Source organism: Engystomops pustulosus, chromosome 8 (genome assembly GCF_040894005.1).
Source record: "Engystomops pustulosus chromosome 8, aEngPut4.maternal, whole genome shotgun sequence".
Taxonomy (NCBI): Eukaryota; Metazoa; Chordata; class Amphibia; order Anura; family Leptodactylidae; genus Engystomops; species Engystomops pustulosus.
In genome coordinates this window covers 21,432,006-21,448,832 of record NC_092418.1, presented here as the reverse complement: position 1 = coordinate 21,448,832, position 16,827 = coordinate 21,432,006, and the positions used below count along the sequence as shown (strand labels likewise).

The 16,827-nt window shown below is 43.8% G+C and overlaps 1 protein-coding gene across 2 annotated transcripts in view; it reads left to right on the top strand.

The window, feature by feature from the left end:
• LOC140074888 (mitochondrial import inner membrane translocase subunit tim16-B-like) overlaps positions 1 to 16,827 on the top strand; it is a 98,049-nt gene that overhangs the window by 5,497 nt on the left and 75,725 nt on the right. For both annotated transcript variants that reach the window (XM_072120177.1, XM_072120174.1), the window contains exons 4-7: positions 1,909 to 1,979; positions 3,850 to 4,021; positions 6,510 to 6,586; positions 8,354 to 8,404. In XM_072120177.1, coding sequence (XP_071976278.1) covers positions 1,909 to 1,979; positions 3,850 to 4,021; positions 6,510 to 6,586; positions 8,354 to 8,404 — 371 coding nt within the window. The remainder of the gene's footprint in view (positions 1 to 1,908; positions 1,980 to 3,849; positions 4,022 to 6,509; positions 6,587 to 8,353; positions 8,405 to 16,827) is intronic.

Here is a 16,827-nt window from a genome sequence, read left to right as displayed (position 1 = left end):
GTTCAGGTGGCTTCACATGGCTTCCGTGGTTCGCTCTGAGCGCCGTATTTGTATGGTGTGGAGCCCTTCCCGGTACAGCTCTGCACCGGAGCTGAGCTGGCATTGTGAACCACTGGGTGTTAGCAGTAATCTACAACTGACATCCCTGTGTAACACCCATAGTCGCAGTGATCTATGATTCTAGATGTTAACACTTTAAATGACGCGGTCAGTGAGCCCACATCATTTAAATGGCTGCAGGACTATTCCCTGCTCGATTGGCGCCCCCCTCTAGTGCTTTTGGAAGGGGGGGGGGTGCCAATCATTTCTACGGCAACCCCAGGGTCTGTGCTAAGACCCCAGGGCTGTCTATAGTAAATGCCTGTAAGGTCCTGTTACAGACAGGACCCTACAGGCAGTGTGTCAGCCTATACATCAGCATAGGCTAATACCCTACAGTACCCATGTAAAATGGGTTGATATATAGAGGGTTTCTAATATATATATATATATATATGTATATTTCAAATTTCATTAAAAACAATAATGATCCCCAAAAAAGCCAATTCTGAAATCTCCTTGAAAAAGACGGAAAACCGATGTTCGATTTGAAAGTTGTGTGACATCGAAATAAATTTTCCAGACATTTCAAAAATTATAAAGATGGGAAATGTTATTCAGCACCTTATTTAAGTGGTAAAACTATCTGCCTGAAAACAAGGTACTGTATATACTCGAGTATAAGCCGACCCAAGTATATGCTGAGGCCCCTAATTTTACCACAAAAACCTTGTAAAACCTATATTTTTTTTACTCGAATATAAGCCGAGTTTGGGGTTTCGGCAAATTTTTGTGCTGAAAAACTAGGCTTATACTCGAGTATATATGGACAAAATTTACAATTTCAGACAAAATTTACCACTTTACATGAAGTACAACATGTGATGAAAAAACAAGCTCATAATCGCTTTGATAAGTAAAAGTGATCAAAACTTTATAATCATATAAAGCGAGGCATGCCAGAATACAAAAAATGGGGCTGAGCCTTAAAGGAAATCTACCACCAGGATGAATGTTTTTAAACCAAGCACACCTACCTGCTGGTGTGTTCCCCCTCTGGCAGGATCTTAAGCTTCTTATACCCTTGTTTTTTAGAATAAAGGTTTTACAAATTATGCAAATGAGCCTGAGGGGCTCCAGGCACCATTATAACCCATGGAACCTGGACCCCTCAGGATCATTTGCATAATTTTAAAATGCTTTTTTTGTAAATACCAGAGAATAAGAAGCTAAAAGAAGAGTAGATGCTACCAGAGGGGACACACACACCAGGATGTCAGTTTGCTTGGTTTACAGTCCGTGATCCTGGTAGTAGATGTCCTTTGAGCTATAAACTGGTTACATTCTGAAGGGGCTAAGGGGGTCCAAATCCAAGCTGCAGTTGTATCCCCCTAGCTTCATGCTGTGAGTGAGACAATACAACGTACAGATTCCCAAAAAGACGCTCAATTAAAGGGACTGACAATCTTTTTGATATGGAGGGGCATATGGAGGTTTTTGAGGTGTATGAGCTACAGCCTCTTCAATGGTGTATTCCTTACCTACACTGCTTGCTAAAAAATGGCCCGAATTTTGAAAATCCTTCTCCGACTATGCTCAATACGCCTCCTCGAATTTGATGATTCACCCCTACTCATGTTGTTGCCATAGATACAATGGGGGGGGGGGGCTATTAATTTCTGACGATTTTTTGTCACATTGTATAACTGTATGGAATAGACCAGTAGAATGTGGAATCTTGTAGTATAAAACTGTATACATTTCTTAATATGGGTCCCTATGGATGACAAATACAAGTGTGTTACAGCCGCCAGATGTCTATAACGTACGTGTAGTAATCGGACCCTTGTTCTTCCTCTCTCCCTGCAGACGTGGTTACAGATTTTGCCTTTTCACCATTTGATGACAATCTTCTTACCACTGGATCTGCGGACCAGACAGTGAGTGGTAAATTTATGATTGGGGGTGGGAAAGGGGATTATGCCATTGTTTATGGTTTTAGAAAAGTGGCATGTCTACTAAACGGTGGTAGCTTTAACTCCATGGATTTGGTTGAGGTCTTCTTGACGTGTAAAGAGGAGGTTAAAGTTTTATAAAGTATTATCCTAGTGACAGAAGTTTTGATCTGTGAGGGTCTGTGTGCTGAGACCCCCATTGATTGCTTCTCCTTGAGTAAAAGTTTATACCCGACAAACTTCAGCACTTCTATGATAACCAGACATAGACGGTCACATGCACAGATTGTTTTTTTAGCCGATTTGTTTTAAAGGGGCTGTGTAATTTAGGACTAGATAAATGTCTGATTCTGGGGAGATCCAGATTCTGCAGTCCCTTGTAATCTGATTAGACTGGGGACTACTCTTTAATCGGAATAAACTTCTCCTGTCCTTTGTTAATTTCTATAGGACAGTGGTGGGGAACCTATGGCACTGGTGCCAGAGGTGGCACTCAGAGCCCTTTCTGTGGGCACCCAGCACAGAATTTACCAGATAGGACTCAAGTTTTCCTCCTGCAGTCCATGACAGCCGAGGACGTGCCACACTCAGTGCTATTTTAAAGGGACACCTACTTGGCTGCCAGGACTACAGGAGAAGCGAGAAGGTGTGGACAGAGAGGGATCGTTGGAGTTCCTGCTTTGGGTCCCCTGATTCTTCCTCTTCAGGGGACCCTGGAGGGAAGCTACAATCCAAATGTCTCCTGTTTTCTATTGTATTGGTGTCCTCAAGACACCAATATGATTGAAACTTGTGATACAGCAGAGATCAATAGGTTACTGCTCATATTGTCATGTTGGCACTTTGCGACATAAAAGTGGGTTTTGGTTGTAGTTTGGGCACTCTGTATCTAAAAGGTTCACCATCACTGCTATAGTACAATATCATTTGTGGTCCTAGGTTCTGCTGATCCCTGCACTTGGGCCCCCAGTGGTCAGTAACTTATTCTGTGGACAGGGGGTAAATGTCCTCAATGACACAATCCTCACATGTAGGACAAGGAAGACATCCATTGGCTGAGCACCAGTCTTGATATTATGATGCATGCAGAACCATTCACTTCAGTGGGTGGATTGATTCTAGAAAATGTATAAAATGTCCTTTTTTTTTTAGAATTTCCTCTTTTATGTGGTAGGTAAGTAAATATGACTCTCCTCGCCTAATCTTCACCTGCAATGAATCAAGTTTAATGGTAGCATGGGAATGTCACTTCAAAAGCCCCTATGATTTTGTGCCATATTAAAGATAAGAATCTCATCTTTCAAATCACATCAGGCCTTTGGTTTTGAAAACTACACAAACTGGAGATACAGGCAGCTAACGACATAGATGGAAATGCAAGCTGAAAATAAAGGAAACATAACCAGAACCATAATGAAGGGATCTGAAAGATGATATTCTTATCTTTTATATGACACCCGTAGCATGTTTCTAGATGCTATAAAAGCAAAGATGGGGTCTTCCGAATTGACACTTAACCACTAAATTGCCTATAACCACTAAACATGACCCATCTCATGTAAAAATGAAATGAGGTGAGAAGAGTCATATTTGCCTGACTTTGGGGGAGATTTTTTTTCAGATGATATTTCACATAAAAGATGGAATTCTAGAAAGGACATTTCATCCTGACAACCTGAGGAGGCTGGGAGTTTAGTGGGGGTAAATCCTGGTGACAGGTTCCCTTTAAATACTAGAACTTTTCAGCATTTGTTGCCTCCATCTTCTTACATGAAGCTGAAATTTTAGAAATATTAGAAAGTCCATCACTCCCCCTTTAGGAGAATGTAAATTTAATTCTCATATTTGTTTGTAGGTAAAATTGTGGCATGTGTCAGGTGATGCGGGTGACCTTACAGCGACTCTCACAGCGAAAGGCGGTCATGTGAAAGCTTTGCAGTTCCACCCGTCGGCCGATGCCCTGCTGGTCTCTGCAGCTGGCAAATCCGCACAGGTCTGGGATCTCTCCAGGAACATTGCTCTTGCAGGTAAGAGTAGACAGACACCCATATGTGATCCAAGGAAATCTACCTTTTGCTATTATACAATATGAACCAAACATACCTTGAGAATGCTGTAGCTACACTGATGCAGAAACATATCTTGTTTAATCCCTGAACTGAGTAATTTTTCTGAAATAACTAATTATAATTATTAAATTATGATAATGAGGCTCTCGCTCCTGTGGCTGCCCCAGCACTTCTCCTCTTACCCTAATTATGCACTGCTCCAGCCTTGTCCTGCCCAGCATAAGTCGAGAATACATCATCACTGTGTTGTCGCTGACAGGCAGAATCAATGAATCTCTGCACCATTCACCAGCTTCTGTGTATGAGTCATCCAGCTCAGCTTGATGAGTCCTGTCTGGACAGTTCAGGCAGCTCCTGTGTATGTGGAAGTAATGTGTTTATGTATGGCGGCCAGTGCACCCAGCTTTCCCAAGGTCCTGAATTTTATAATTGTGTTCAGAGCAAAACCATTGGGTTCTGAGATTAAACAAGATATGTTTCTGCATCAGTGTCGCTACAGCATTTTTAAGGTATGTTTGGTTCACTATGCATAAAAAAACAAATGGTAGTTTTCCTTTAACGTGCTTTGCACGAGACCCTGCAAAGTGATAAGAAAATAAGAATAAGAGTCCTTTCACCTCTCTTAACCCCTGAAACCTATGGAGGTGCAGACTTTTCTGTACAATTTTCAGTGGAGTCTCCCATAGAATTATTGAAGCAGTCCTTAGCTTTTTAACCCTTCGGCTGGTCTGCAGTACCTGACACGATCCACAGATGGGGGGGGGGGGGATTGCACTGTGTCTGTGAAAGAAATACAAACTGTTCTTTGTAAGAACATTAAACTCCTTTATGGAAAAATAAAAAATCTGCCCCCCCCCCCAAAGCTCACATACCTTCTTCTATAAAAACCTGTATATGTAGGACCTGCGTAAATGGAGTTGGTGCCTTGGGTTTGATTTTACTCGGAAGCTAATATTTTTTTTCCTAGAATTTGTGTGGTTTCTCCAGGTGCTCAGGTTTCCTCCCAAATTCCTGAAACATACCGCTTCCTATAAATCTGCTCCAACTATGTAGGGACTGTTTATTTTTCTGCGGCCGGGAGGATAGATTGTAAGCTCCTCTATGTTGGAACAGATGGGAATGAAATACTCTGCATAGAAACTGTATCATATATTAAAGGGATACTCCCATCTGAAAATATGCCATCACTTTATGATTATGGGGTTCTGACCTTCCGTTCATAGGGTTAAAAAGACAATGCTGTGTCCCTTACACCTGCTTGGTCATACTTCATTGTCCTATAGGAAAGGAACAACCCCTTAAAGGGAACCTGTCAGCAGATATTGGCATAGTAAACCTCTATCTGTATCATGCAGCTGAACACCTTCCAGATCAGGTTTCTTTCATGGCCCAGTGCGGTGGCATCATCCAGAAAATCCGCTTTGAAGTGAGATGTTAATTAGTTGTATAAAGTCAAGGAGGCAGAGAGTTTAGCACTGAAGTCAAGCTCTCCATGCCTAGAATGCCCCCTTCACTGTAATTGATGGTCCTGCATCCAGAAACATTACTAAGCATATCTCCTGAAGTCCGGTGCATGATGTCAATCAGGGAAGGATGTGGGGAGAGCTTAACTTAAACTCTCCGCCTCCTTGACTATATACCAGTTTACTTCTCACTTCAAAGTCCATTTTCTGCATGATGGATCCAAGCTGGGCCATGAAAGAAACATGATCTGGACAGTGTTAAGCTGCTTGACAACATACTGGTAGTGGTTTATTAGGCCTATTTCTGATGACAGATTCCCTTTAAATGGTCACTTATCATCTAAACATACTGGGGCAGATTTACTTACCCGGTACATTCGCAATCCAGCGGCGCGTTCTCTGCGGTGGATTCGGGTCCGGCCGGGATTCATTAAGGCAGTTCCTCCGATGTCCACCAGGTGGCGCTGCTGCGCGGAAGAGCATCGGAACGCACTCAAGTTCACCGGCCTATTCCTAGTGAAGGTAAGTGCAAGCTCCGTGACACTTTTTTTTTTTTTAAATGCGGCGGTTTTTCCGAATCCGTTGGGTTTTCGTTCGGCCACGCCCCCCTATTTCTGTCACGTGCATGCCAGCGCTGATGCGCCACAATCCGATCGCGTGTGCCAAAATCCCGGGGCAATTCAGGGGAAATCGGTGCAAATCGGAAATATTTGGGTAACACGTCGGGAAAAAGCGAATCGGGCCCTTAGTAAATGACCCCCGCTGTATGGACTTGTAGGGGAAAGGTCCTGGATCAGAAGCATAACACTCTTGGGGAATTTCTTGGCCTGAATTCAGATAACTTTTTATTTATGTGCAAAATCTTTATGAATAATGGAGAACGCCTTTAAATGCTTAATCCATTTTTGATCTATTAGTGTTGTACTTACCCCTCCCCCGCCCCGCCCCGCCCCGAAATCTAATCTCTATTTTTTTGTCTGTAGCTTTGGATGATCATGGTGACCTGGTGCAGGGCATATGCTGGAGTCATGACGGTGTTCTCATAGGGACGTCTGCTAAGGTGAGAACTAGCAAGCTATCTTCTATTTTAATGGGGGGTCAAGGTAGGGCATTGACCATTTTGGCCCGTTATTGAACTTGACGGTCACAGTAGAGGAACTGTTTATGGACCCTTAGGGTTTTTTTGTCTAAAGGGAACCTGTCAGGGTAATTTTGGACACTAAACCACTAACAGGTCCAGTGGTTTAGTCTTCCAAATCGGCTGTTATTATTCCTCTCTTTTTTTTCGCCTGAAAATTAAAAAAAGAAAAAGTATATTCTCCTCGGTCTGCAGCTCTTAGCGCCTCTTTTCATTGAAATCATGTGACAGCAATAAAAATTCTGAAACTATAACAGTCTCCTGTTCCCTAAAATATTCCCTAGTTTATCATCCCAAACAGCGCCTCATGGTTATTTTATATAAGCCCCCCTCACACCCTATGGATTTATTAGATACAGCCCCCCTCACCCCATGGATTCCTTATGTACAGTCTTATGTGGGCCCTTATCAGCCCTGGGCCCCGACACTTGCCCAGGTATGCCCAGTTCTGTCGCCTGCCCTGACTAATCCATCTTCCATCCCATGGATAAGGTGATCGTGTGCAATTAGCCCAAACTTTTTTTGGTTCTTACTGCTAATGTCCTGTAGGTGGAGCTCTCGGCATACTGATCTCACTTCTGTGCCCCAATATAACATTTTACTTACTATATTTGAAGGACTCCCTGTGACATCGCTGCTAATTTTATGAATATCCTACAAACACTGCGATGTGACAATATATGAAAAGGGCAAAAGTTTTTGAGACTGAAGTTGCCCAAATGAGTCTAATATCCAGGAAATGATTAATAAATGTGTCCTAATGTAGCGAAGATCCAATGCTAGAATATGCTGCACATCCTATAGGTGGCTACGGTGTGTACATATGGAACACATACAATTAGAGCGGTTTTTACACAAAATCCACTTCTATGTCCACTGCAGATGGGATTCATGTCATTGCTTAGGGGGGCGCACCAGTAGGGCCCCCATTAATTGCAAAAACTGGGGGCCTGCTAGTCCCCAAAGTGACCTATCCATGTCTGTCCTGGACTTTGAGAGCATCTGTGTACCTACAAGTAAATGTATAACCCAGGATGGACATGTATAGCAGCACTTGGGTCGATTTGCTGACCCCTGTCCATGTGATTGTTTCACATTATAGCGGTCACTTCTCCGTCGATTTGCAAAATGGTGGCTGAGTGGGTAGCACTTCTGCCTTGCAGCGCTGGGGTCCTGGATTCGATTCCCACCCAGGTCAACATCTGCAAAGAGTTTGTATGTTCTCTCCGTGTTTGCGTGGGTTTCCTCCGGGTCCTCCAGTTTCCTCCCACACTCCAAAACATACTGTTAGGTTGTTTAGATTGTGAGCCCCATGGGGACAGGGACCAATCTGACAAAGCTCTGTGCAGCGCTGCGTAATCTGTGTGCGCTATATAAATAAAGGAATTATTTTTATCCTGTAGCTAGGGGGTAAATGTCCAATGACAGAGGGTTAAAAGTACCCATTTGTACTAAAAACTGTGTTTTTATGCTTAAAATGTGAAAAACGAAACACAAAACGTCCCCTACATAACATCACAACCATCTCAACCATAGCTATCACATCAGGTTTACTATCCAAGGGTGTAGAGAAGCTGTGAATAAGCTTCAAGCTTGTTTGTTTTTTTTATTTTCTATATCCTTTTATTATTTTTTTTGCTTATACTTTTTGTATATATAATTTTTTTTTTTCAATTTGCTTTCTTGCAGGACAAGAGAATACGAATTTTTGATGTCCGGAAAAGCCCCGGAGCCGTTCAGGTATAGCAGGCCTATGTATGGGACGGGGGAGGGGAGGCAATGGGATAATGTTGCGGGATATTTGTATTTGGAGCATGTCCCCTCGCTAAGTGCTCTAGGAATCTGTCAGCATGTGATTACACGTTGGTACGTCCCATAAACTAATGACACCCGTAGATAGGATTCACCCAGCGTGTCGCAGCAGGAGATAAGGAGCATTCATGGAAATCACTGCTCTGTGATATCTGATCCCCTGTGTACAGCGCTATTGTGCATGTTATTGTTTCTTTACATCCTACTCTATTGTCCATGTACTCACTTGTCTCCCTGCAGCTCTGGAACATTTCAAGACTTTATTCAGGAGTTTAACACATACTTAGGAAACTCCACTTCAAGAGTCAGTATAGGCCTTGTCTGTGATAGGAATAAGATCACTAGAAAGCATAAGATTATTGGTCTCCAATCTGTTTGATGTGATTTCACAGAGGTGATACACACAGTGATGTCACAGTACAGGGGTAATACACGCAGTGATGTCACAGTACAGAGATAATACACACAGTGATGTCACAGTACAGGGATAATACACACAGTGATGTCACAGTACAGGGATAATACACACAGTGATGTCACAGTACAGGGATAATACACACAGTGATGTCACAGTACAGGGATAATACACACAGTGATGTCACAGTACAGGGGTAATACACGCAGTGATGTCACAGTACAGGGATAATACACACAGTGATGTCACAGTACAGGGATAATACACACAGTGATGTCACAGTACAGGGATAATACACACAGTGATGTCACAGTACAGGGATAATACACACAGTGATGTCACAGTACAGGGATAATACACACACAGTGATGTCACAGTACAGGGATAATATACACAGTGATGTCGCAGTACAGGGATAATACACACAGTGATGTCACAGTACAGGGATAATACACACAGTGATGTCACAGTACAGGGATAATACACACAGTGATGTCACAGTACAGGGATAATACACACAGTGATGTCACAGTACAGGGATAATACACACAGCGATGTCACAGTACAGGGATAATACACACAGTGATGTCACAGTACAGGGATAATACACACAGTGATGTCACAGTACAGGGATAATACACACAGCGATGTCACAGTACAGGGATAATACACACATAGATGTCACAGTACAGGGATAATACACACAGTGATGTCACAGTACAGAGATAATACACACAGGGATGTCACAGTACAGGGATAATACACACAATGATGTCGCAGTACAGGGATAATACACACAGTGATGTCGCAGTACAGGGGATAATACACACAGTGATGTCACAGTACAGGGGATAATACACACAGTGATGTCACAGTACGGGGATAATACACACAGTGATGTCACAGTACAGGGATAATACACACAGTGATGTTGCAGTACAGCGATCATACATGCAGACATGTCTCAATAAAAGTACAATTATTTGCTCAGTTGAGTCTGTTGGGTTAATACACATCATGATTTAATTATTTGCTTCAATTGTTGTTGTGAAACTCTATAGAATGTACTAAACAAATCCTTCTACTATACCATGAAGAGAAGGATAATTTCGGGACACGCATTCTGTTTTGCATTATTAGCTTAGCAGGGCCGGGGTATATTTCTTCTTGTTAAAGATCCATTACTTCATGGAAAATGGGCCAAGGTTTCAGGGACGGATCCCAAGGCATTGAAGTGCAAAGCCCGTCCTCTAATATGATAATTAAATGCAGCGATGATTACATACGAGCACAAATAGCTTCTACACCATAATCAGAAGCGGAGGAAAGCAGCCTGCAAACTATATATATACATATATATAGGCTAACCTGCTGTTTTGTAATCCTATGTATTACAGCTCTGGGTCCTGATGTGGTGTTGGTGAACATGGGGAGCTAAAATCAGCCGTGTGCAGTGATCTGATGCTTAGTCCACCTGGATGGACAAATTGGGGCAGATTTACTTACCCGATCCAGCGGCGCGTTCTCTGCGCTGGATTCGGGTCCGTCCGGGATTCACTAAAGTAGTTCCTCCGCCGTCCACCAGGTGGCGCTGCTGCGCTGAAGTTCCCCGGAGGCGCGCTGGAATGCCCTGAAATTCACCGGCCTATACCTGGTGAAGGTAAGTGTAATTTTCGCGACACATTTTTTTCCTTAAATGCGGCGGTTTTTCCGAATCCATCGGGTTTTCGTTCGCCCACGCCCCCCGATTTCCGTCGCGTGCGCCAAAATCCCGGGGCAATTCAGGTACAATCGGCGCAAATCGGAAATATTCGGGTAACACGTCGGGAAAACGTGAATCGGGCCCTTAGTAAATGACCCCCATTGTCTCAGTCAGAGTCTGCGTTCACTTGTGGCGTTTTGGATGCGTCAGAACGCACACGTTTTTAAATGTTACGATGCTTTTTGCTACTCTGGAAGCGTTTTTCTTCATTGCTGAATGTGTAAGCAGCTGTGTAAATATTTTCACATCTGCCTACACTTACAGCAACGAAGCAAAACGCTTCCAGAGTAGCAAAACGCATTGTAACATTTAAAAACGTGTGCATTCTGACGCATCCAAAACGCCATGTGTGACCGCGCCCTGAGTGTGCAGTTATGGAGATTGCAGGGGTAGAGGTCAGAAGACATCAGTATTACAAGGGTGTGATCACATGCTGAACTAGGGCTTTGCTTACAAGCGCAGCGCTGGCGCAATGGGGACATGCCTCAGCCCGAACGCATTTGCGGTTGCAGTGCAATGCATGTGATCGACAAACGCTTCAACTGCTCTTGAGGTTCCGGAGACGCAGCACTAGCGCATGCACAGTGTGTGACCACACACTTAGGGTGAAGACACACGTGGCGTTTTTAGACCGTTTTTAAGATCGTAAAAAACGCATGCGTTTTTGACAGGTTTGACCAATTATCTTAATTAAAACCGGTCAAAAACACGTGTTTTTTAACGCATGCGTTTTTTCCCGATCTGAAAGTGCACTACTAAAAACGGCCCAAAAATGGCCTAAAACCGCCATGTTTGTCACTTAGGATGGCGGGACACGTGGCATATTGAACCCGTTTTTGAGCCATTTTTAAGCAGTCCGTTAAAAAACGCATGCAATTTTGAAAACGCATTTATTTTTTTGAAAATACATCAGTATTTGTCAGTTTTTTCCCAATTATCGTAATTATCATAATTGGGGATAAATGGACAAAAATGGACTGCATAAAAACGGGTTCAAAACACCATGGGGGACATTTACTTAAAGTATCGGTGTCTGCATTGGCTTTGTTACCGACCTGCTCTCGGAAAGAAGATACACATTTAATATTGTAGAGCTGTGCAGAGACATTTCTGGCGCCGAGACCATTTTCTGTCCCTGGGACCAAAATCTGTCCCGAGCACCAGAAATATGTCCAACAGTCCCTGCTAGACCAGTTTTCTTTTGGTCTACTTTCCGACAGTTTTCAGCGCCCAAAAATGGCTGTGACACATATTAATTGTGTCTGAGTTTCCACTCCGCCAAAGCCACGCCCCTTTTCGGAGAAGAGTCGGAGCAGACGGAAAAAGTCATTTTTTCTGTCCCCAACAGCTAATAAATAGGTCTGAGAGCAGAACATGTGGTGAGAGCGCCACAAAACTGGCGGAAACACCATAGTAAATGTCCCCCCATGTGTGGCATCACCCTTAGGCTGCATTCACACGTTCCGCATGCGTTTATCAAATGCATCGGAGCAGCTGAGAAGAGATTTGCCTAATTACATTGCTGTCAACATTGCGTTTACAAAACGTTTGTTATTGCTGTGTTGCCGCATGAGTTACCAACAAGTGCGTTTTGTTGGCAGCAATAAAATTGGGCAAATCTCCTCTTCTCAGCTGCTCTGATGCCTTTGAAAATACATACGTAACACAAACAAAACGCAACGTAGCCTAAAAGGTACATGGCTGGTGACTCTTGTGCACCCATAAAAGGATCAATCTTTGGGCACCAAAACCTTAGGTGTAATAGAGCTCCATACAGTTCCAAAAACCTGCTGTATAATTGGGGCCCTGGTACAGATTTTGTATTGGGCCCCAGCAGTTTCTCCTCCTCTGGACTTTACCATACTTGCACTTATTTATATTAGTGTGCTAAAAGGGTTTTCTGGGCACCCAATGACCAATCCCAGGGATCAGCGGACATCTCCATCAAGAGTATATCAGCAGAATGTCGCATCCCCATATCTCCAGTACTACCGCCTGTCCTGTCCACTTTAAAACAACTTTTTTCTTTTAATTTATGGAATGAAAATTCCCAATTTTTTTTTTTTTTTTTTTTTTGTGACAAACGACAATGATTTCTATCCATGTTATTTCACCAAAAAGCAAACATTGCAGCCTGTGTGTTGCTTCCCCCTGCAGAGGGCGCTCTGTGTATATATGTATATTCTGTGCTGCTTCTTCTCTTTCTTCGTTTCGTTCCGTTGCCTTGGCCTCGCTCATAGTGTAATCATTTAGGCTGCCATTTACTATACAATCTGCTGTAATAGTCAAGTCAGAAGAGGATTTCGGGTAATATTCCCTTTTAAACTATATTGGGGTTAACATAACTTGGGTATCCATGTTAAATATGTTGCGTTGAATGGAATCCATACATTTTTTTGGGGGGATTAATATTCCAGTTATTCGCAGCCGGGTTAAAAATAAGGCGCTCTATAGTAAATGTCTGGACATGCTGGGACACATAGTGCACATAATGATGAATATGTCACCTGCCGGAGGTAAGGGACCCCAGATAAAAGGGCCTAGACCCCCGTTGGTCCCTGTGTATGTTGGCAGAGTTGTAAGCGCCACATGTGATGGGATAATATGGGCAGCCTCATCCCGGAGTGTGTGGGTGAATTGGCCGCAGAAACTGCTTCCAGATGTTGCGGGGCGTCCTAGCATCCTTCATCACTCGGGGCGGACGAGAGGGAGGAGGAGAGAAATTCTTTCCTTCAGCATCATAAAATTCCTCCTAACCTCTTCTCCCTCTCTGTCCAAATACACTCAATTTCCTCTTTCTTGATGGAATGGTCTGCAGGCCTGGACGTATTGCACAGGCGTAATGGTGGGGGGAGTGAATGTGCCGAGCCAGCACTTTATTACCTCACCATAGGGGTAAATGGAGGATGTGTTTATTTGCTTTCATGAGGAGGATTACAGCTCGGCTTGTTCAGGGGTTAATGCCGCCACGATGTGTGTGTTGTAACCATTACAGGAGGAATGCTCTGCAGATCTGGCTTTGAAGAAAGGCTTTAATTTCTGTATATTCTTCTGTTGGCGCAAAAATGCCTCAGCACATGTTCTCTATTAAGTATTGAAACCCAGGCTTCTCATGAGAAAACCATCGCTCCCCCTACTTATAGAAGCCTGCGTGCCCTCCTTATACAGAGGCAAAAGAACAAAGGCCTGCCTTGTGCACCCAATATACAGACTAATGAGTGTGTCATTAAACTGAAGTATAAGTGTAATAGTGTCGTCACTTAATATTATACAGACCTCTCCTCCTCTTAATACACAGACATCAGGACACAGACCTCTCCTCCTCCTAATACACAGACATCAGGACACAGACCTCTCCTCTCCTCCTAATACACAGACATCAGGACACAGACCTCTCCTCCTCCTAATACACAGACATCAGGACACAGACCTCGTCTCCTCCTAATACACAGACACCAGGACACAGACCTCTCCTCCTCCTCCTAATACACAGACATCAGGACACAGACCTCTCCTCCTCCTCCTAATACACAGACATCAGGACACAGACCTCTCCTCCTCCTAATACACAGACATCAGGACACAGACCTCTCCTCCTCCTAATACACAGACATCAGGACACAGACCTCTCCTCCTCCTAATACACAGACATCAGGACACAGACCTCTCCTCCTCCTAATACACAGACATTAGGACACAGACCTCTCCTCTCCTCCTAATACACAGGCATCAGGACACAGACCTCTCCTCCTCCTAATACACAGACATCAGGACATAGACCTCTCCTCCTCCTAATACACAGACATCAGGACACAGACCTCTCCTCCTCCTAATACACAGACATCAGGACACAGACCTCTCCTCTCCTCCTAATACACAGGCATCAGGACACAGACCTCTCCTCCTCCTAATACACAGACATCAGGACACAGACCTCTCCTCCTCCTAATACACAGACATCAGGACACAGACCTCTCCTCCCCTCCTAATACACAGACATCAGGACACAGACCTCTTCTCCTCCTAATACACAGACATCAGGACACAGACCTCTCCTAATCCTAATACACAGACATCAGGACACAGACCTCTCCTCTTCCTAATACACAGACATCAGGACACAGACCTCTCCTCTTCCTAATACACAGACATCAGGACACAGACCTCTCCTCCTCCTAATACACAGACATCAGGACACAGACCTCTCCTCCTCCTAATACACAGACATCAGGACACAGACCTCTCCTCCTCCTAATACACAGACATCAGGACACAGACCTCTCCACTCCTCCTAATACACAGGCATCAGGACACAGACCTCTCCTCCTTCTAATACAAAGACATCAGGACACAGACCTCTCCTCATCCTAATACACAGACATCAGGACACAGACCTCTCCTCTTCCTAATACACAGACATCAGGACACAGACCTCTACTCCTAATACACAGACATCAGGACACAGACCTCTCCTCCTCCTAATACACTGACATCAGGACACAGACCTCTCCTCCTCCTAATACACAGACATCAGGACACAGACCTCTCCTCCTCCTAATACACAGACATCAGGACACAGACCTCTCCTCCTCCTAATACACAGACATCAGGACACAGACCTCTCCTCCTCCTAATACACAGACATCAGGACACAGACCTCTCCTTCTCCTCCTAATACACAGACATCAGGACACAGACCTCTCCTCCTCCTAATACACAGACATCAGGACACAGACCTCTCCTCCTCCTAATACACAGACATCAGGACACAGACCTCTCCTCTCCTCCTCCTAATACACAGACATCAGGACACATACCTCTCCTCTCCTCCTCCTAATACACAGACATCAGGACACAGACCTCTCCTCCTCCTAATACACAGACATCAGGACACAGACCTCTCCTCTCCTCCTCCTAATACACAGACATCAGGACACAGACCTCTCCTTCTCCTCCTAATACACAGACATCAGGACACAGACCTCTCCTCCTCCTAATACACAGACATCAGGACACAGACCTCTCCTCTCCTCCTCCTAATACACAGACATCAGGACACAGACCTCTCCTCTCCTCCTCCTAATACACAGACATCAGGACACAGACCTCTTCTCCTCCTAATACACAGACATCAGGACACAGACCTCTTCTCCTCCTAATACACAGACATCAGGACACAGACCTCTTCTCCTTAGGCCCCTTCTCCACTGGCGTTTTTCACGCGCGAGTTCTGCGCGTGCATTTGACGCTCAGAACTCGCATTGCACTCTGTCCCATTGTATTCAATGGGTCTTTCTCCATTAGCGTTGTTTTTGACGCGCGTGCTTGTGTTCGTTTGCACGCGCGTCAAATTCGCAGCATGCTCTATTTTTGCGAGTCACGCGCAATTTTCACGCCCCATTCAAGTCTATGGAGATGCATCAAGAACGCATTGCACTCGCAATCATTGCAAGTGCAATGCGTTTTAAACGTAAGGGTTGCTAGGTGACCAGAATAACATTATTTCCCCTGCTCGCGAACGATCATTTAATTAAAAAAACACAGTGAAGAACAGTGAAGAATAGAATAAAATCATTGTACACAGTGAACACAGTGAACACAGGATCATTTAAGATAAAAACACAGTGCAGAACACAGTGCAGAATAGATTACAGATGTTCGGCACATCTGCTTACTTGTCGGGAGATACGCTCGGAACGGCGCGAACAAAATAGCATGTGAAGAACAATATATATGTGTGAAGAACACATTGCAGATGTATTTAAACATCTGCAATGTGTTCTTCACACACATATATATTACCAATAGTAATAGTAATAGGCGCGAACAAAATAGCATGTGAAGAACAATATATATGTGTGAAGAACACATTGCAGATGTATTTAAACATCTGCAATGTGTTCTTCACACACATATATATTGTTCTTCACATGCTATTTTGTTCGCGCCGTTCCGCGCGTATCTCCCGACAAGTAAGCAGATGTGCCGAACATCTGTAATCTATTCTGCACTGTGTTCTGCACTGTGTTTTTATCTTAAATGATCCTGTGGTCACTGTGTTCACTGTGTTCACTGTTTTTATTCTATTCTTCACTGTTCTTCACATCTGCTAAATTGTCGGGAGATAATATACGCGCGGAACAGTGAAGAATAGATCGCAGATGTTTGCAAATT